The following is a 19,827-nucleotide window of genomic DNA, read 5'->3' as shown; positions in this document are numbered from 1 at the left end:
CACTTATAATTTATATAAATAAATATGTATCATAAAGATAGTCAGTTAGACCAAGTTAAATGAGATTTGAAAAACCTATGTTATATAAAGTGAGAGGACAAACTAGTTTAGCCACAAACTAGAACACTGATTCATAATACTACTACACATGCGCACTACACTTTTATATTACTTAATCGATATGCTCCAAAGTACAGGCAGGTTGCATCACAGGTTTGTTTCAGAGCAGTTGTTTTCAGTTATTAATTGTTGCTCTCTCACACACACAACAAACAACAAACAAGTCATCTTTATGTAACTTATTATTATTAAGATGGAAAACTGACAATGAAAACACAAATGTATGAAGTCCATGGAAGACATCACTTTTATACTAACTGAGCTGCTTTTCCTAAACATCTGTATCTTCATTCCACGTGAACAAGCTTCTTATTATAAAAGACTGTTGTCTTTATTAACCAAAGGTTAATAAACACGTGATATGAGACCACAGGGAGCAAATGAGTACAAGGCAGTCTTACATGGAGTTGAAATGTAACAATAGAAAGTTATGGAAAAGTGTTTTTCGCCAATTACTAAATCTTACAGGTAAAACAGTTTAATATCATATTGCTATGATATTTGTATCACTTTAGGCTGCAGAGGTCTTTAGTCCTCTGACACTGGTTCAACAGAACAAAAGACATTAAAATGGCTTAAAACTATTAAAAAAATGGCGACTATATTTTACTGAAAACGTGTTTAATTTTGAATAGCTATTAACTGCTGGTTGCTAGTAGTAGGGTATAGTCTACAGCCAGGTTATGTAAAGGCATTTAACGTTGTTAAACGTTAAATGGTTAGCTAATAGCTTCTTTTCAGAGTTAGCTTATATTAACTACAGGGCTGAAACAAAAAGTGACTCACCTGTGTTTTCTTGCAGCAGGTGTAGTGCTGGCCTTCGTTAGTGACAAATTATCTTTGAAATATAGAAAAAAAATATATAAGACTATTCTGCCTCAAAAACAGGCGACCATAACTGTTTAGACGCCAGCACAGATAAATCCCAGTTTGCAGTAAATCCGTTTGGCTTTCTTCACAGGTTACTGACCTCAAACAAAGAAAGAAAGAAGAAGAAAAAACAAGTAGCAACGTTTTAGCGACCGTTTCTATCAACCAAAACCACCGACGCCCGCTTCTAACAGAAAAGAGAGAAACATTTGGAAGACTAATGGACTAACTGAGACAAAGTTAGTGAAAGTGTATCCCAACTTTGTCGTTTTGAGTGGTCGCCCTGTGAGCGCTCTGCTGCGCAGACGAGGGGGGGCACGACTCACGAGTGACGTCAACTGACCGTTTCTGAGTGGACAAACACGGCACGAGATACCTCACGAGCTGCAGACCTGCTGCAGGTGAACACGCTGTCCTAAAAAAGGGATTGTAAACTGATTTAAGGATGTCAGCTGTTTTTGTATAGAGATTACTCTGAGCTAATGTGAATGAAGCTTCATATGTCTCTGTTGGTACAGCTTGGCCAGTAAACACAGTGTCCCCCATCCACCATCTACCCACACATTTATTTACAGTGAGTTCCCTTTGCTGACATGAAAGCCAAGTCATCATCACAGTTCCTCGTTGACAGAGAAAATAAAAGGGAAGTCTGACCAAAAAAGAATTCGCTCTAGATGAAGAGAAGCAGGCACATCAGCGAGTTTAACTACAGAGTAGAGGAGGGTAGATTGGTTGACAGAGTCACAGAGGGAGGCGAGCAGACAGGAAGCCAAAAGGAAGAGAGCAGGTGACTGAGGTAGGAAGGTCAGAAGATCACAACAAAACAAGCATCAGCCACAGCAGGAAGAGAAGAAGATGGGTGGACGAGAGGCACAGTGCTGCTGCTGCTGGCTGCTCTTCACACTCTCTCTGACAGGTAAGACTACCGGCAACATCTATGGTGACACCATTTAGCACTGGGCAGGTCACATGACCCGGCATATGTCTGGAGTTTCAACACTGATTGAAGAGAATTAACTGAAAGTGTTGAGCTGGACAGCTCATTCTTAGACTGGCAACCATGTGGCATTTGAAGCTGATGTGTGGTCACAACGGATTGGAGAATTGCTTCAGTGGCATTTGTGTAACACCTTCCCCAATTGTTATGTTGCAGTTGCCAAAAGATTTTTTTTTTTCAATTCTGGGGCAACAAGTAGGCTACAAACAGAACTACATGAATGTATATGTTCTTGTTGCATTCTTACATTGCACCAAAAAATAAATCCTATGGGTAGAGACCAAGTCCTTCTGAGCAGACACAAACTTATTTCGGTTTAAGGATTTTTAAATGTTCAGAAATACAGTGTTGGACATTGTAGCAACTCAGATTTGTCAGTTATCCATCTGTCACTGGATAATGTCATTTAATACTGAAAATCCGTTATACGTCAAATATATTCCCTTATCTTTAATTGAGTTAATTTTACACCATTGCAATGTAACTTGGTGGTTATTTTAACACATATCCTCTGGCCATCAGGTATTCTTGCAGGTGATTGGTCAGTTCGTCTCCCCTCCAGTCCTATCTGTGCGGTGATTGGTTCCTCTGTGGTTATCCCTTGTTCATATGACTACCCCCAACATTCTAATGAAACCAAGGAAGAGGGACGGCTCTCTACTCAGGTAATTCAATAAAGAAGGCATTGTTAGCCGTTGCAATACATCCTGCAGTGTGTCTTTAACCAGAAGACTTTCTCTGCAAGGTTTCAAATAAATAAATAAGCTTGCAATAAGTGGTTTGAACATCTGAAACCAGAATAACATAGGCATAAGCATCTGATAATTTGCAGTACTTTAGTCTTCATTTTCTTTTTTTATCAAATGTGACTCTATTAGGGTGGAGGAGGAGAAGAAGGACAACAGTACAAAGTTTTGTCTGAGATGTGGTGTCTCGAAGACAGTCGCTGTATAACATCAAGGTATTGTTGGAGGCGCACTGAAAGACCTGCGATTCATTTAGGCAAAGCACTCATAGTACGTATAGTAAGTATCTAAGTCTATCTGTCCGTCTTAGATACGTCTTCCACAGTGCCGGTATCTCCCCAGATCCATCCTACCAGAACAGGGTGGAGTACCTGGGACAACCAGGGACAAAAAACTGCTCTTTGAGAATCTCTGATGTGAGAAAGTCGGACAGTGGAGCATACGTGTTTTACCTCATCACCAGCCACCCTACACAGAAGATGCCAGAGCAGAGCGGTGTACAGCTCCTGGTGGCAGGTGGGAATATTTTGTTTACAACTGACCATAATCAACATGATGATCACCATCACAATCATAATTATCATCAAAAAAGAAGTATCATCACAATCAATGGCTCACAATTTGTAGAGTTGCAAAGTATTTAAGATTAAGACAATAAAAACATAAAGCAAGATTCAAAATGGTGACAACATGACGTATCGGTATGTTTTTGCCGACAGGGTGTTTTTAATGACTTAATTTTTTACCTATAGCTCACATTTAAAATCATAAAGAAAAAACTGGCAGTTTTACAGTCTTTTTATTTGTCCTTCCTCAATGTTGTGACTGTTTTTGTTCATCTTTGTGTCTCATTAGCACACTGTCTCACTGCCTGTCCTCCTGACACTAACTGCCCAGTTGGTAATCTTTCAAGAAACAAACATAAAACTAAGAATATTTGTACTTTGCATGCTACTTCAATACTTGAATAACAAGAGTTGATGTTCTGGCACCGTCACTTTAAGTGAACCATTTCCTTTATACAACTCTGTTCGACAGTTTGTGCTATTTATGAGAAGTAGAACTGAAACTGACCACTGACTGCTCATAAATAATGTACACTTTGAAGTAATAATCTGTTTCACAATGTCAAAGGCCAGTTACAGTTTTCTAGCCGAGTCATCGCTCACAGCCAAACATGTAAAGACAAACTGTAAACTAGTCTTTAGTGAACTTTTCAAAAACAGGGGATTTAGAGCAATTTAAGGCATTAGCACCTGTTGAAAAGCAATCTCATTGTGGGTGTGGAAAACGTGGGGTGTTGGGAAATGGTGGCGTTGTTCCACCACAAAGATAGTCTTAAGAAATTATTGAGAAACGTCTGTGTGGAGTCTTGTCTGAACTCTTGTTGTTTTCTTGTTTTTCTCTCTCTGTGGCCATACTGTATCGGTGCCTGTGTTCTGGTAATTTGTGGCAGATTAGAGCAAAACAATAAAAAAAAAGGTAGAATACAGGAGAACAGAAATTAATTATCAAACAAAAGTTGGATATTTGTATTCGGCTGAAAGATTTTCAACTGAGTAAATACAGCGGTTTAACAATTTTTCCACCAGAATTGGGTAAAAAACAGAGAAAAAAATATATAATAGGTGTCATACTATTGTTGGTCACTAATTAATAAACGTCTGAAAACAGTCCTGAAGAAACATCATAAAAAAGAAAGCAAAAACATTGTATGTATGTATTTCGTCAATAGTTTTGCCCTGCTGAAGTACACGCAGACTATCCAGTCAAATCATAACTTTTGTCTACTGGAATATCTAAAGTAAATACTCTAACCACATATACACTTGTCCTCTTTCCTAACTCTCGTTTTCTCCAGACTCCGCCAGCGCCGTCACAGTGTCCGCAAGTCCCTCCAGTGATATCACGGAAGGCGGGGCCTTACGTCTGGCCTGCTGCAGCCCTGCGGCCAGTCCACAGGCCCGTTTCGGATGGTACAAGAGCACAAACACCGGCCCGAGACATGCTGGACAGGTGTGGAACATCAGTGAGGTTACATCCGATGACTCTGGCAGCTACTACTGTGAAATACACACTGGAGATAAAGTGCAGAACTCAACAAAGCTGCACATTGACGTAGAGTGTAAGTAAAGTTAATCCTGATTTAGACATTCTGTCTGTTGCTGTGCGTAACATTAACATAAGTTAAGCAAGGGGCTTCTGACTAGAATATTGAAGCAACTGAGCTTTCATCTCCTTCCTGTCTAGATTCTCCTCGAAACACAGCTGTCTCTGTCGCTCAGACACAGGCCGGGCTTCCTGTGACTCTGACCTGCAGCAGTGACGCTAACCCGCGTGTCCACACTTACACCTGGTACCAGGGTGAAGCATGCCTCCCTACAGCAGACAAAAGCGTTCATCAAGCAAGGCAATCCCCGGCTCAACCCACAGGACGAGGCCCGACCCTCAGCAGTGCCAACATCACCGCTGAGCAGAATGGGCAGCACTGCTGTGTAGCACGCAACAGGCACGGATCACAGACCGACAGCACAACACTCACAGGTACCAAAGGTAGGTCCATGGCGAGCCTGTCATTCAAACAATCAAGAGTTTTTCAGTTTTCAGTGGCAAGTATGTTCGCCCCTCAATCCTGCAGAAAATTGTCCCACAGTAACACCTGACAGGGTCGAGCAGGTGTTTTTGGACATTTTTGAAAAAAACAGGCAGTGCTTACATGACAGAGGTGACAGATGGATTCACAAATGCTGTAGTGGGCATTTTGTATACTCTCACCTTTGACAATGACAGTAAATCTGACCCTTACCCATAACAAAGTAAAATGATTTATCCAGTTGGCCACAAAGATATTTTGCCCACGTATAATTGGGGAGATATTTGTGATTCGTTGTCTTGCTCAAAAGCATTTTTTTTATGTGTCCAGAGGAGATCGAGCCACCAATCCTGTAATTAATGGCTGACCCATTCTGCCACTATCTGACTATCTTTTTAAGGTTCTGTGAAGTCCACATTATTTTTACATTTGACAACCTACTTATCTATTCTCTATCTTTGAGATGCAACAGAAAAAGAGATGACTCTGTCCAGTCAGTATTTAGTTAAAATATTTTACATTTAATCCATTAAGAACAAACACCACTCTGCTGTCATGAAGCCCAGCATTATGAAATACCACAACATTTGACATACTCTTGGTCCAACGTCCGTCCATTCACATTGTATTAAAGACTACTGTCTAAGATTTGTTTGTTCAGGCTCTAATCCCTTTTCTGTCCACTACAGAGTCTGACTCTTCAGGAGGCAGACTGGTGATTATCGGAGTGACCATCGCTGCTCTCCTGGCTATTATGGCCCTAGTGGCCTTTTTCTTGACACGGTGAGTTCTTTGCTTCTCTTACAGCTGACTTCATTTAGTTATATTTCTATCAGCATTTCGGCATCAGGAATCTTTAGAGGTACTGTACCGTTTTAATACTTCAGTACTCCTAAAAAGTATGTTTGTTTTTATTTTAAGTGTGTGGTTGAAAAGATCCAGTGTAGCACAAAGCCTAACAAGACGTGATACTGTGTCTGAAACCTCCTGATGCTTCATTCATAACACTTTGTATTCACATGTTTGTTGCTTGAACTATTTCAATAATAAGATGTGACTATAACGTGTCACTAAAAGGTTGAGGTGATGCCCACAATATAGTCTGAATATTAGCCAAAGATCTTCAGTTTTAATAAATTTGGTTTCTTAAGACAAATGTATCAAGATCAAAATAACTTGATAATGTAAATGTCAATGTTTTTTGATCAATTCTTTGTCCTTTCAGGAGACAGAAGTCATCCAGACACCAGTCGTATGTCCTCACTGAGACAACTGCTTCAGCCCCTTAAGGACTCATTCAGCACAAAGTACAAAACAAAGTACAAACACCAGAAGAGACATGTTTTATTTAATCAAGTAACTCACACCTCATGTTGCCAAGTAAACCCTGATGATACAATCAGACAAATTCAAAATAGTATTGCGTCACATGCTGTTGCACATTTGGGCTCCTTGAAATCATGCACACAGAAGAAAAACAACTTACAAGACCGTTTGCAGTGGTGTCAACTCACACAGTGGGACAACCTGAAGATCGGGACACAGGACACAATCCTGAAACCCTTAATTCCTGGATTTCAATGAACTGAGCTCAACGAGGATCAATGCTTTAAGAGACTAAATGGTTAATTTGAAAACCGACAGAACTGAAGCAAATAGTCTGAATATCTTCCACTTGTTTAAGTGTGATTGTGCTTTGGGATAAACTAAACACTGCTGTCAGGAGTTAACCAAGCAATCTTCAAGAAAAGAAAAAATGTATTGTATCAGAGATAATAGAAAATCTCCTGTTCTCATTAAAGGTCCTCCTACTTTGTTTTCTAGTCGGTTGAACTGTTGCAGGAATAGATTTTAAATTCACGCCACAGAGAGCACCCAGCTATGTATAAGCAATGTCAAGAAACAGCTGTTTCTGGAAGCCTGTTGGTGATGAGGAGAATGAAGATGATGACGGAAAACAGTCATAATGATCCAATTAGGAGAATTTTACAGTTAGGACGGGGCCTCGTCTGTGTGGTTTTGAGTAAACTCTTCAGTGTGATAAGGCTCTAAACGATAATGACCAGAGCCTGAGGATGAAAACCAGGAGGACAGTGACTCTGACATCCATTTACAAAACATACTTGGACATCAACTCCTCATCCCATTAGTCTATTTTTAGAATGTTTCTTGTGTCTGATTTATCATATTAAATTGAGTTGAGTAAAGTGGTGCACACATGCTAATAAAGTAAACAAGGAAGTGCTTGATTTTTCAAATATTTAAAGAGACAGTTTCACATAATGTATGTACATGTTAGTTCGAGAGCTGATTGTCAGGTTCAGTTACTGGACAATTTAACGAGAAAGAGAGGGTCTACATATTGTGATAGATAGATAGATGTATACTTTATTCATCCCCAGGGGGGAATTTGTACGTTACAGCAGCAAGACATACAAAGTACGCAAAGTAACAGAGTAACCAAACATATTAAGTATAAAAAAATGCACAATATATACAATGAAATAGAATAGTGTTAAATTAACTAACGAGGTAAAAAACAGTAGTGCAAAGATCAACCACCAGCAAACAACACTAATGCCACTAATTCATAGTAATATATACTGAGTTTATAATTTAAAAGATTTTAGCTACAGTGTATCTCACCTGAGATGTGTTCTGAATGGGATGTATTGAAGAAGATTACCAGAACATAATGTACATGAGTATGTTAAACTCAAGGTGGCAGCAGATCCTGATTTGACCACAATGATTCTTGATACAGTCTGCTGCACAATACAAGTAGTGAATCACTCACTAAATCATGACTACTAAATCATGTTCAGCAACAACACCTTCATGATGAAATAGTATTCATTTAGTATTTTATTAATAAAAAAATGAAGTAATGTTTTCCTGGTGTCTCCAGTGTGTCATGAGAAGGACTGAACGTTTACAGACAGGAGTTGTTTTTGTTCATCTTTGTGTCTCATTAGCACACTGTCTCACTGCCTGTCCTCCTGACACCAACTGCCCAGTTGGTAATCTTTCAAGAAACAAACATAAAACTAAGAATATTTGTACTTTGCATGTTGCTTCAATACTTGAATAACAAGAGTTGATGTTCTGGCACCGTCACTTTAAGTGAACCACTTCCTTTACGCAACTTGTAATGGGAAAAATATGTTATAGTATCATGGAAAGTTTTAAAAGATGTACCACTGAAAGTGAGAAACACAGACACTGACAAAACACAACAGATGAAGTAGTTAATCAATTTATGAACCTGATGTCCTGTTTTTCCTACTTTTGGTTGATCACACGCTCCCACACAAGAAGGGGAAGTGAAGACACACTGTCTTCTTTGTCTGTATGGCAAGTTTGAGACAGACCTCGAAACTGTAACTTACTCTCAGTTGAACGCATCTGGCAGACTCCAGATAATGAGCAGATCAAGACAGCCTTTGTCAAAAGACCTGTACTCCCCTATGAATGTCTTATCTAAAGGCGTGAACCTCTGTCTGCATAAAAATGATGTGGTGTCTGATACTTAGTCGAAGCATTCACACAGTCTATTGAATAGGTAGCTGTTGTGCTTTCTTCCCTCTTGCAAGAGAATAAACGGAAAAAGACAACTTTGAATCTTCTGATGACTTCATTATTGATTTGTGAACAAAAACTCTCTTCTCCCGATTAACCTAGAAATATTCCACTACAAACTCTGTTCGACACTTTGTGCTATTTATGAGAAGTAGAACTGAAACTGACCACTGACTGCCCATAAATAATGTACACTTTGAGGTAATAATCTGTTTCACAATGTTGTGTTTTTCATGTTTTTATCTCTGTGGCCATACTGTATCTGTGCCTTTGTGATTAAACCACATGAAGTTCTGGTAATCTGTTGCAGATTAGAGCAAAACAATACAAAAAAAAGGTAGAATAAGGAGAACAGAAATGAATTATCAAACAAAAGTTGGATATTTGTATTCGGCTGAAAGATTTTCAACTGAGTAAATACAGCGGTTTAACAATTTTTCCACCAGAATTGGGTAAAAAACAGAGAAATATATATATAATAGGTGTCATACTATTGTTGGTCATAAATTAATAAACGTCTGCAAACAGTCCTGAAGAAACATCATAAAAAGAAAGCAAAAACATTGTATGTATGTATTTCTTCAATGGTTTAGCCCTGCTGAAGTACACGCAGACTATCCAGTCAAATGATAACATTTGTCTACTGGAATATCTAAAGTAAATACTCTAACCACATATGCACTTGTCCTCTTTCCTAACCCTCGAAGGACTGAACCTTTACAGAGACAGGAGTTGTAAACGAATGAGAGGTGCAGCTGCACATTTCATGTCGGCAAACTTGCTGCTCTACTCGTAACTCCAGCTGTTTTTTGGTTGAGCTCCGGGCAGCATACAAACCTTAGACATTCGCATACCAAGTCATGTATCAAGTGTAATGAGGCTCAGGCAGAGGCAGGTTTCATACATTTCCTTCTGTGTAACCATGTTCTTTTGGCCCCTTTAAGCAGTGCTGATGTTTTCATAATCACGACTTCTCTCCTGAAACATAACGGGACAACTTTAGACATTTTGTGTTTAACTGTCGTTCATTTCACTGAAACAGAACCACGTCCCTCTTACCTCTTTATCCACAGCAGATTTACGTCTCAGCCTCCTTTAACAATGGAATGAGAAAAGTGTGTACATTGAACTCTTCTTCTTTTCATGCAGTCACAGTATGAAACGACAGGTACAGAATCAAGAGTGTTGTGTATAACTTAACTTACCATGCCCAAATAATAACCATTGGAAGCAACAGGCCAATAAAGACTTTGACTCCAATACCAACAAAGAGGATGACACGGTTTGCTGTTAGTAGAAATAGAAACAAACAGTGTGAGAAATTAAACTATCTCATAAATATTGATTATATTGCACTTTACCGTATTTTCTACAATCTTTTTAACAAGAACGTTTAAGTCTAACTCTAGATTTATGGTTGCATATAAGATTAATCAAATTTTATTGTTTCCCCGATCCCCTAAAAACACTTCCAATCACGCTAGTTTACACCAATGATTATCATTCCTCATTAGATGAGCTTCTTGATCACATATCAATAACTTTTTTTTTTTAACAGGTTGTAATTGCTTATCTTCCCATACTCACTGTCTGTTTCGTCCACTGTTAGCAGCACCTCGGTTGAGTTGTTTTCCCCCAGTCGGTTGCTGGCCTGGCAGAGGTAGAGTCCAGTGTGGGACGCCTCCACAGAGGGGAGAGACAGCACCTGTCCTGACCCCACCTGGAGCAGGGAGCTGAAACTGGAACCAGCACTGCTGTACCAGGTGTAGTTGTCTGCTGCAGGGTTAGCAGCACTGCTGCAGGTCAGATTCACACTGCTGCCCATTGTCAGGTGGCCCGAATAACTCATCTCAACAGACACATTCAACGGGGGATCTGCATCAAAAACACAACCACTGTGCTGTTTATACATGAACTTAGAGGTAGGATTTTTTTACAAGTTTAAAAGAATACATTTATAGATAATCCCGATCATTTGTAGCCAACGCAAAAGCAGAAGGAATGAGTCCTAAAAAAATGGAAATTAGTTCGCATTTTTACACTTTCAGTTCCCTCGTCGTAATGTCAACGGGTTTTCTGAATAGGTTTTTGATTAGATGTTTAAAATAAAGTTTGTATTTAACACAAGTTTATGACATTTAAACGTCTTGTTCTTACAACCTATTCTTACTTTAGTAGATTCCCCTATTGTGAAATCTGAAGCGTTTCCTGTTTTAAAAGAAGTGCTTGCTAACAAGTGGATAAATGACACTACTAAATGTCAAATGTTAAGACATAGTTCATAATTTTGCTGCTGGCAGTAGCTTCTTATAAATAGGGAGACATGAAAGTGGCATTAATCTGCTTTTCTATCTCAATACGCAATAACAAGCAGTGCTAAGTATTTTCCCCAATATGTTGATGTACTGTATTCCTCTAAATTCATGCATTACTGAATTATGGGTTTCTCAACCAACAATGTCATAATAAACATACTTACACTGAACATGCAGAGCCACAGGGTCAGATAGCACTGACTCCTGTCCTTTGACAGCGCAAAAATAATTCCCAGCATCCTCTGCTCGAGCCTGGAACTCTGATTTGGCGACAAGAAGTCCATCTTTAAACCAAACTGTGCCATTAAGCTGGCAGGTTGTGATACATTCAAGAGTCACGTAGTCTCCAGCTCTCACACTGTCAGGGTAAACTTTGGCACTCAGCTCTGCATTGGTTGATTAAAGAAACAGAGACCATGATATAGAGAGGCGAAGCTCCGCCCATTGCGATGGACCACCATAGTAGTTACTTTGGAAAGAAATAGATATGGAAGTCAATGCCAGGTGACAAGTAATTGTTTTGATCCCGTTTGAATTGTGCCATCAAGTACGGATATCATGTTTGTCAATTTGAAAGATATTTATGCACATCAAGTGAATTGCATTTTGCTGTAAAACTGTTGACGGTTTCACACAAAACTAAATTATACTACGGCAAACTGCGACTTTCTTGGCTTGCAAAATTATCTTTTAAATTGAAAAATATCAGATGTTTGTATGGCTCAATTCAAAATATTATTTGTCTCTCGCCGTTGACTGTCGCACACATTTTTTCGGAAATAAGGTCCCATGAAGAACACCGGAAGGGGCGGGTCTTTGCCACTATTTTAGGAAAAGCTGAAAACATTAAAGAGTCACGCTCACTGTAGAATCATTTTACCTGTGACAGTCAGATACACTGACTCCATACTCCGCCTTCCATACGCCTCTGTATCGAACCTGAAGTAGTAATGTCCGGTGTCATTAACCTGCAGGTCATGAATTGCCAGGCCACAGTCGTGCTGCTGGTCACCAAGATATTCAAAACGATTTTGATATGAAGGAAGGTCTGAGAGCGCAACACGTCTCCAGGAGCCGTTTTGTAATTCCCCTTTGTACCATGCAGTCTTTTTAACAGTTTCTTCATCCGTGTAGTTGTATGAGCAGCTGAGCTCCACCGACGATCCCTTTAAAGCACAGGGATCTGTTTTTTCAAAAGTCACTGACCAACCAGCACTTACAGCTCCTGCAGAGAGATCATGTAATGTATTTAATTAGTTAGGCAGAGTTAAAAGAAGGAATGGAAACATGCTGCGCTGCACCAATAGTTCCCTAACTTTAAGATGAGACTTGAGAGCATTAAAGGGAATGAATGTATTGTAAAAGTCTAGAGTACCATGGGTTTAATAAAGGGTTGGTCAGGTTCCAAACATTTTAATTTGGGGAAGTGAGGACCGTGTCACCCCCCATCCCCTGTGAAAATGAAACTATGCCCTTGCTAGAAGTGTTTATAACAATTCAATATGAACACAATAGAATAAAAACAGTAGTTATGGAAAGAAATTCAAGCCTAGCACTTTGTCTTAAAACGGAATTTGAAAAAGAGTCACTCCTTACCTGGCTTCAGGATCAGAAGCACCAGCATTGCCAGCATCTTCTCCATCAAAGCAAAACACAAAGTTTGGAGATAGATGTGAGATTTGGGGATTTGATCTCTCATAAGTTGGCGTGACAGCGAGCAGCATGGATCAAGAGGAAAGTTGTAGACTGGTGATATCCAAACGAACATCTGATAGTTGAGCACGACGTCCTGTTAGCGACTGCCACGTCACACATTTATATTTCTGTAGAAGCAAGAGTCAGGGTAGGAGGAGTCATAAAATTCGAGCAAATCTCCAAAAGATGCAACAGGAAGGACAAGAATGTGAGAAAAGTAGACACAAAAAGAGACGAAAATAGTCATAATTTAAATGGGGAACTTGTGGTTGAGACTTCATTTGCATTTGTTCATGCTGATTCGTTTCTTTCCTCCTCAAATGTTTTTCACAAGACAGACTTTCAAAAGTAAGCCTACTGCGTCGGGCAGTAAGGCTTTGCCTTATGTTTTGATGCTTTTAATGTTTTTATGCGAAGCACTTTGAATTGCCTTGTTGTTGAAATGTGCTATACAAACAAACCTTGCCTTGCATCAAGAGGAAGAACGTCCCACCCAAACTTCAACATCAACACTAAGATGTGTATCACTATGTGACATCTCAGTCAGGTAGTTTCCTTCAGTTATTTAGTATTTTAGCAAAGTCAGTCTCAAGTTATGTTAACATGTGCACTTTCCCCACTTGAGAAGGACCGATAAGTCTACCCGAAGGATTTCTCACTAGATTTCACTCAATGACCAAACAACTTTTCTTTTTCCTCCTTTTATTTTGGTAGGTTCAGCATAGTAGTTTGTTCACTAAGCCACTTAGTGTAGCGTCGTGTGTAGTGTAGTTTAGAAAAAAACCTTTAAATAGAAAAGAAACACAGAAAACAAAACCCATATTCAATATACAAATTAATGTAAACAAGCAAAGCATTTGTTATAGTTTGAGTAATAAAGCACCAGTGCCACATTATATAATCTAAACGTGGCCTACTATATTAACAAAAGTATAATTAGGACACCAAATGTTTTACATTTGAAATAGTTTTGTCCCCAAAAAAAGAATGAAATGATTCAGACTTCCATTTAGTGGATGTCCCACAGTGTCACATTACAGACGAATCCTGTTGAATCAGTTTGATTATTGAACTGTAAATATGGATTGAAGAGGTTTAAACTGTGATTAGTTCAGCTGATATTCCAACAGTGCTAACCCTAGACTAACCTTCTATTTCTAGTGTGAAGTCTGACGAAGAGCTTTGCTAAAATTAATTTAAAGTGGCAGGCAGTCAACTTGTGTTTCCAAACAAACAAGAGAATAGAAAGCACAATAAACAGCAGAATAGAAAATGAGACATTTTCAATTCTAATAATCCAAATTGTAATTCGATCAGGGCATAGTTGTTATTTTAAAGAACCATACTGGAGGTTTTTGCATGGTAACACGTTTTTTTAAATTGGTTTCCTTCCTTTCAGGCAGCAATTAGTGTCAGTTCATTTCTATGAAACTCAACTTGCAAGGACTTCAGGACAACCATGTTTGAGCAGTACTTGTTCATGCAGTGATGTGATGTCGGTAGAGATCAAATGCTGACTGTGATCATTTCAATGCAACACGTTTCAGATCTCACCAGGTTAATGTTTATTGTAATGAAGTGAAACCAAGGTAGAAAACGCATGTCATTTCTGAGAAAGTAATTTGTGTGAGTGTTTCTGACTCAGCATCATGGGCTCACTTACCTGTGGTGTGCACTGTACATCAGATGCTCTTGTAAAGAGGAGGGGAATTGTGTCTTTCCTCTCAGTTAGCAAAGGCCAGATCGGTGTCTCTTTCAACCCCCTTCGTAACTGTTTCACTTGTCTTGAGGTTCTTCCAAGGACCGGCAAAACATTTGCATCACAACAGAAAAGCAAAGCAGCCTTACTAATCTTTAAGTAATAGTCGAATTAGCATTACTTAATAAACTCATCAACATCTATCTGTGTATGTCACAAAAAAGACAAAATGTGAAAGACAAAATGTTGTCCTACATCAGGACTTCAACTCTGATTAGTCGGTCTGGTTTGTATGATCTATTAAGTACAGATCAGAATACTCACAGCATGGAGGAGCAGTTTGTCCAGCAGCCATCTTCTGTTGTCAGATGTGACTGCAGGCAAATCCCAGAACAGTGCCAACTCATTAATAAGGTTATTTTCTTCAGGTGACAAATCTGCTGTACCCTCCAGCTAATAATGACAATTAGAATTAGAATAGATTAGAATTCCTGATTTCTCAAGACTTGCATAATATTCAGATTTGATACAACAAATAGGGAGAGGACAACTTGTCAATAACTATCAATCACGTGGTTGACACCCACTGGTCTCAAACCACATCCCAAATAATGTCATTTTGTATCCCTTTTAAACAGCATGTTGGGAACCTGTTAAAACTGTGTTTGCTCTAAAAACACATTTTACATGATGACATCCGTCACTATAATCACATGTTTTAAAGAAATGGACTTACGTTTATGGTTTTAATATTGCTTCAGCACCCCCTGCTGGTTTAAATTAGTAAATTATGTGATTGTGGCATTATAAATATCTGAGAAAAATTGCTGACATCAGGTATTACTTTTATTGTCCTTGCCCCGAATTTTTATCATTAAAATCTTACTGGAAAAATGTATTTTACCACTTTGATTGTCTCACGGATGTCAAGGTCAGCACAGTCCTTAATATCTATTATGGCTTCTTCTGGGGATCCACCAAAGAGCACATGCAGGATAGCTGGGCTGAGTCCTCCAAGGCATGGCCCATTATGGAGGAATGAATGACCAAGCATTCGGCCAGCAGCAACAAAGAAGTCACTCTCCAAAAGGTAATGCCAAGTGGAGGGAATCAGATGATCTTGTTCCCCCTCAAAAAGAAGAGTTCCTCCTGGTACTTCAATTAAAAGAGAAAAGTGAAAGAACATTGATAGTGCAGAATGTAAAGGACATAGACATTCAAACTTTCATACAGAATTAGTCAGGAAATATCAATCAGCCACTGAATACGTTGGGTGATCCTGTAGAAACCTACAGGGCCACAGCAGCTGCGTCACATTTGTTTGTTTTTTAAGGTTTTAGGTATTCTCTACAAACCAAACACAGAGCCTGATAGCTGACAACCAGCCGTCAGCCAAAGTGAATATTCACTTACCAAAAGTCATCTCAAAACCATACTGAAGTTTGGACATGATGCTTGCAAAGAAATGGCGAGTCACGTCATCACCAATTGCTGGATCTCCTGAAAAAGCAAAATACACAGTACAGACATCAGTTAAATGAATAGATGATCATTTTTTACCTTTAGTTTTGCGTGTGTAACCAATTTACCCTCGAGTGTGCATGTCAAGGGGCAAGCCCACTCAACATTAGCCATCTTATAAAAAGAAAGGACTGTCCTCTGCACTGTCTCCAAGATCCATGGTAAGATATAATGATTTTCTAGTTGCATGCTGGCTTAAAATGTCTTCTTTGAATCTCTTTGCTGCTTCACTGGGATTTGAAAGAATTTTCCAATCTAAAAATAGTTTTTAAATTATTCCAATTAATACTGGATGAGTTGATATGTAGAGAGCAACAATTTATTGGAATAAATGATGTAACACACCATATGGCGACTTCGTGTTGTTCCAGAGATTTTGAGCAACTCAAATCCTCCCCCTTGTCTGAGTTTTGGATATGCCTCTAAAATAAATTCTCTAAAGTCATCTGGATCAGTACGACTACCTGAAAATAGAAGATAATAATACAAACAATCGATCTAACTTGACATATAATAACGTTTAATGTTTTTGAAAGGTAACTTGATTCAAGAAAAATACGTCTGTCCATCATGATGCCTGACTTACCTCGGAATGCAAGACGTTTTCCCCCTAGTCCTGCAGCAGCAAGTCCATCTCTGGCTTATCGGTTTGTCCTCAATACAACAGAAAGAGTGAGTGTACGAATGAAGTCGTGCAGGCGCAGCAACAGTTCGCCTCCTTCTCCCTCTAATGCAGGGGTCACCAACCTTTTTGAAACTGAGAGCTACTTCAAGGGTACTGAGTAGTACGAAGGGCTACCCGCGTTCAAACCTCTAGTCTGGGCCTTTTCGGTCGGATTGTGTTGCCTCGCCTCTACCCCCGCCACCCCTGAGTTGTTGCCCCGCGGCCTGTTCCGAGGATTTACGGACCTGACGACGGGGTGCGCTCGCAGCTCGCGTCTGGCACCAACGGGATGCGCCCGCCATTCAGAACCTGAAAACCTAGTGTGGTCCGCCAGCCTCGTCCTGGCTGTCCGCCGTGCGCCTCCGGGTACCCAACTCTTAACTCTCTGCAAGCGTTTTTGATTAAAAAAAGAACAACAACTACAATTTTAGACGGAGCTCCATAATGACTAGTGCTATTTTTAGAACATGTCTTGCGGGCGACTCACTTGGTCCCTGCGGGCGACAGGGTGCCCGCGGGCACCGTGTTGGCTACCTCTGCTCTAATGTATGGACCAAACGGTCTAGAAACCTCGGCTAGAATCAAGTGAAGAGGATAAGCTATAATCAGAGAATAAGGACGTTGCAGAAGACGCATGTTGGCTAACGATATCATCGCACACTTTACAGGAATGCGATCTGACGCACAGCATGAATAAATAAATCACTCATCACCGGCGATAGTAATTTAGTCTACACAAGGGATTTAGCATGGAAAACATCCCGCAGCGGGTCTGCCAGCGGCCGCCCGGTCTCCGAATGGCCACAGCTGGCGCATAGAATGACTCAAGATTCTCAAGATGAAAGGCAAAACAGACTCTAGAACGGCATGACGTCACAAAGAGATGAAAGGCACAATCATTTGTCCAGATCAAAGGCAAAGAAACTATAAAGCCTACCTACCCCAGACTTTGTCCACAGTTATTGAGAACTTTCAAGACACACAGTACAGCTATTTATTCCTTCCTGAGGAATTTGAATAAATAAATATGAATCCGGCACAAATTAATCAATTTAGGGAGCGTCAAATGTTGAATCAGCAGGTCCGAATTAATGACCTTGAGCAGCAGCTAAAGGTAGCTAAGCATGACAATAATGTCAAGTCGGCCCAAATGCATGACCTTGAGCAGGAGCTAAAGGGAGCTAAGCAGGGAGCTGAGCATGACAATAATGTCAAGTCGGCCCAAATCAATGACCTTGCGCAGCAGCTAAAAAGAGCTAAGCAGGGAGCTAAGGATGACAATGATGTCAAGTCGGCCAAAATCAATGGCCTTGAGCAGCAGCTAAAGAAAGCTAAGCAGGGAGCTAAGGATGACAATGATGGTAAGTCGGCCCAAATCAATGACCTTAAGCAGGAGCTAAAGAGAGCTAAGCAGGGAGCTAAGGATGACAAGTCGGCCCAAATCAATGGCCTTGAGCAGCAGCTAAAGAGAGCTAAGCAGGGAGCTAAGGATGACAATGATGTCAAGTCGGCCCAAATCAATGGCCTTGAGCAGCAGCTAAAGAGAGCTAAGCAGGGAGCTAAGGATGACAATGATGTCAAGTCGGCCAAAATCAATGACCTTGAGCAGCAGCTAAATAGAGCTCAGCAGGGAGCTAAGGATGACAATAATGTCAAGTCGGCCAAAATCAATGACCTTGAGCAGCAGCTAAAGAGAGCTCAGCAGGGAGCTAAGGATGACAATGTCAAGTCGGCCAAAATCAATGACCTTGAGCAGCAGCTAAAGAGAGCTAAGCAGGGAGCTAAGGATGACAATAATGTCAAGTCGGCCAAAATCAATGACCTTGAGCAGCAGCTAAAGAGGGCTAACCAGGGAGCTAAGGATGACAATGATGTCAAGTCGGCCAAAATCAATGACCTTGAGCAGCAGCTAAAGAGAGCTAAGCAGGGAGCTAAGGATGACAATGATGTCAAGTCGGCCAAAATCAATGAACTTGAGCAGCAGCTAAAGACAGCTAAGCAGGGAGCTAAGGATGACAATGATGTCAAGTCGGCCAAAATCAATGAACTTGAGCAGCAGCTAAAGGGAGCTAAGGATGACAATGATGTCAAGTCGGCCCAAATCAATGACCTTGAGCAGGAGCTAAAGGGAGCTAAGCAGCGAGCTAAGGATGACAATGATGTTAAGTCGGCCCAAATTAATAACCTTGAGCAGGAGCTAAAGGGAGCTAAGCAGGGAGCTAAGGATGACAATGATGTCAAGTCGGCCAAAATCAATGACCTTGAGCAGCAGCTAAAGAGAGCTCAGCAGGGAGCTAAGGATGACAATAATGTCAAGTCGGCCAAAATCAATGACCTTGAGCAGCAGCTAAAGAGAGCTCAGCAGGGAGCTAAGGATGACAATAATGTCAAGTCGGCCCAAATCAATGACCTTGAGCAGCAGCTAAAGAGAGCTAAGCAGGGAGCTAAGGATGACAATAATGTCAAGTCGGCCAAAATCAATGACCTTGAGCAGCAGCTAAAGAGGGCTAACCAGGGAGCTAAGGATGACAATAATGTCAAGTCGGCCAAAATCAATGACCTTGAGCAGCAGCTAAAGAGAGCTAAGCAGGGAGCTAAGGATGACAATGATGTCAAGTCGGCCAAAATCAATGACATTGAGCAGCAGCTAAAGACAGCTAAGCAGGGAGCTAAGGATGACAATGATGTCAAGTCGGCCAAAATCAATGGCCTTGAGCAGCAGCTAAAGGGAGCTAAGGATGACAATGATGTCAAGTCGGCCCAAATCAATGACCTTGAGCAGGAGCTAAAGGGAGCTAAGCAGGGAGCTAAGGATGACAATGATGTTAAGTCGGCCCAAATTAATAACCTTGAGCAGGAGCTAAAGGGAGCTAAGCAGGGAGCTAAGGATGACAATGATGTCAAGTCGGCCAAAATCAATGACCTTGAGCAGCAGCTAAAGAGAGCTCAGCAGGGAGCTAAGGATGACAATAATGTCAAGTCGGCCAAAATCAATGACCTTGAGCAGCAGCTAAAGAGAGCTCAGCAG

At 40.4% G+C, this 19,827-nt stretch overlaps 2 protein-coding genes and 1 long non-coding RNA gene across 4 annotated transcripts; 1 reads left to right on the top strand and 2 right to left on the bottom strand.

Annotated features, from left to right (window-relative positions):
• Positions 1-1,845: 1,845 nt before the first annotated feature.
• LOC142938121 (limbic system-associated membrane protein) lies at positions 1,846-7,142 on the top strand. Its single transcript, XM_076081348.1, has 8 exons — positions 1,846-1,906; positions 2,510-2,652; positions 2,866-2,948; positions 3,044-3,249; positions 4,595-4,858; positions 4,984-5,286; positions 5,974-6,109; positions 6,552-7,142. The coding sequence occupies exons 1-8, from the start codon at positions 1,846-1,848 to the stop codon at positions 6,613-6,615; spliced, it is 1,260 nt and encodes a 419-aa protein (XP_075937463.1). The 3' UTR covers positions 6,616-7,142.
• A 546-nt stretch (positions 7,143-7,688) lies between these two features.
• On the bottom strand, positions 7,689-14,713 carry LOC142938178 (B-cell receptor CD22-like). 2 transcript variants are annotated; one of them, XM_076081423.1, is made up of 8 exons: positions 14,579-14,713; positions 12,817-13,043; positions 12,101-12,445; positions 11,385-11,606; positions 10,493-10,780; positions 10,111-10,192; positions 9,965-9,998; positions 7,689-9,883 (listed from the first exon to the last, which is right to left on the bottom strand). In XM_076081423.1, the coding sequence occupies exons 2-8, from the start codon at positions 12,986-12,988 to the stop codon at positions 9,845-9,847; spliced, it is 1,182 nt and encodes a 393-aa protein (XP_075937538.1). In that variant the 5' UTR covers positions 12,989-13,043; positions 14,579-14,713; the 3' UTR covers positions 7,689-9,844. The 2 variants fall into 2 exon arrangements, with proteins under 2 accessions (XP_075937538.1, XP_075937539.1); XM_076081424.1 differs by having other exon boundaries at positions 11,385-11,480.
• Positions 14,714-15,513: 800 nt separating this feature from the next.
• On the bottom strand, positions 15,514-16,918 carry LOC142938207 (uncharacterized). Its single transcript, XR_012949536.1, has 3 exons — positions 16,722-16,918; positions 16,051-16,599; positions 15,514-15,769 (listed from the first exon to the last, which is right to left on the bottom strand). It is a non-coding gene; the product is annotated as an uncharacterized LOC142938207 (long non-coding RNA).
• Positions 16,919-19,827: the final 2,909 nt, after the last annotated feature.

This window comes from Anarhichas minor, unplaced genomic scaffold (genome assembly GCF_050575085.1).
Source record: "Anarhichas minor isolate MPS153535 unplaced genomic scaffold, ASM5057508v1 ptg000080l, whole genome shotgun sequence".
In the NCBI taxonomy this organism is placed as follows: Eukaryota; Metazoa; Chordata; class Actinopteri; order Perciformes; family Anarhichadidae; genus Anarhichas; species Anarhichas minor.
The sequence above is the reverse complement of the archived record's forward strand: the minus strand, read 5'-3'. Positions and strand labels throughout refer to the sequence as shown.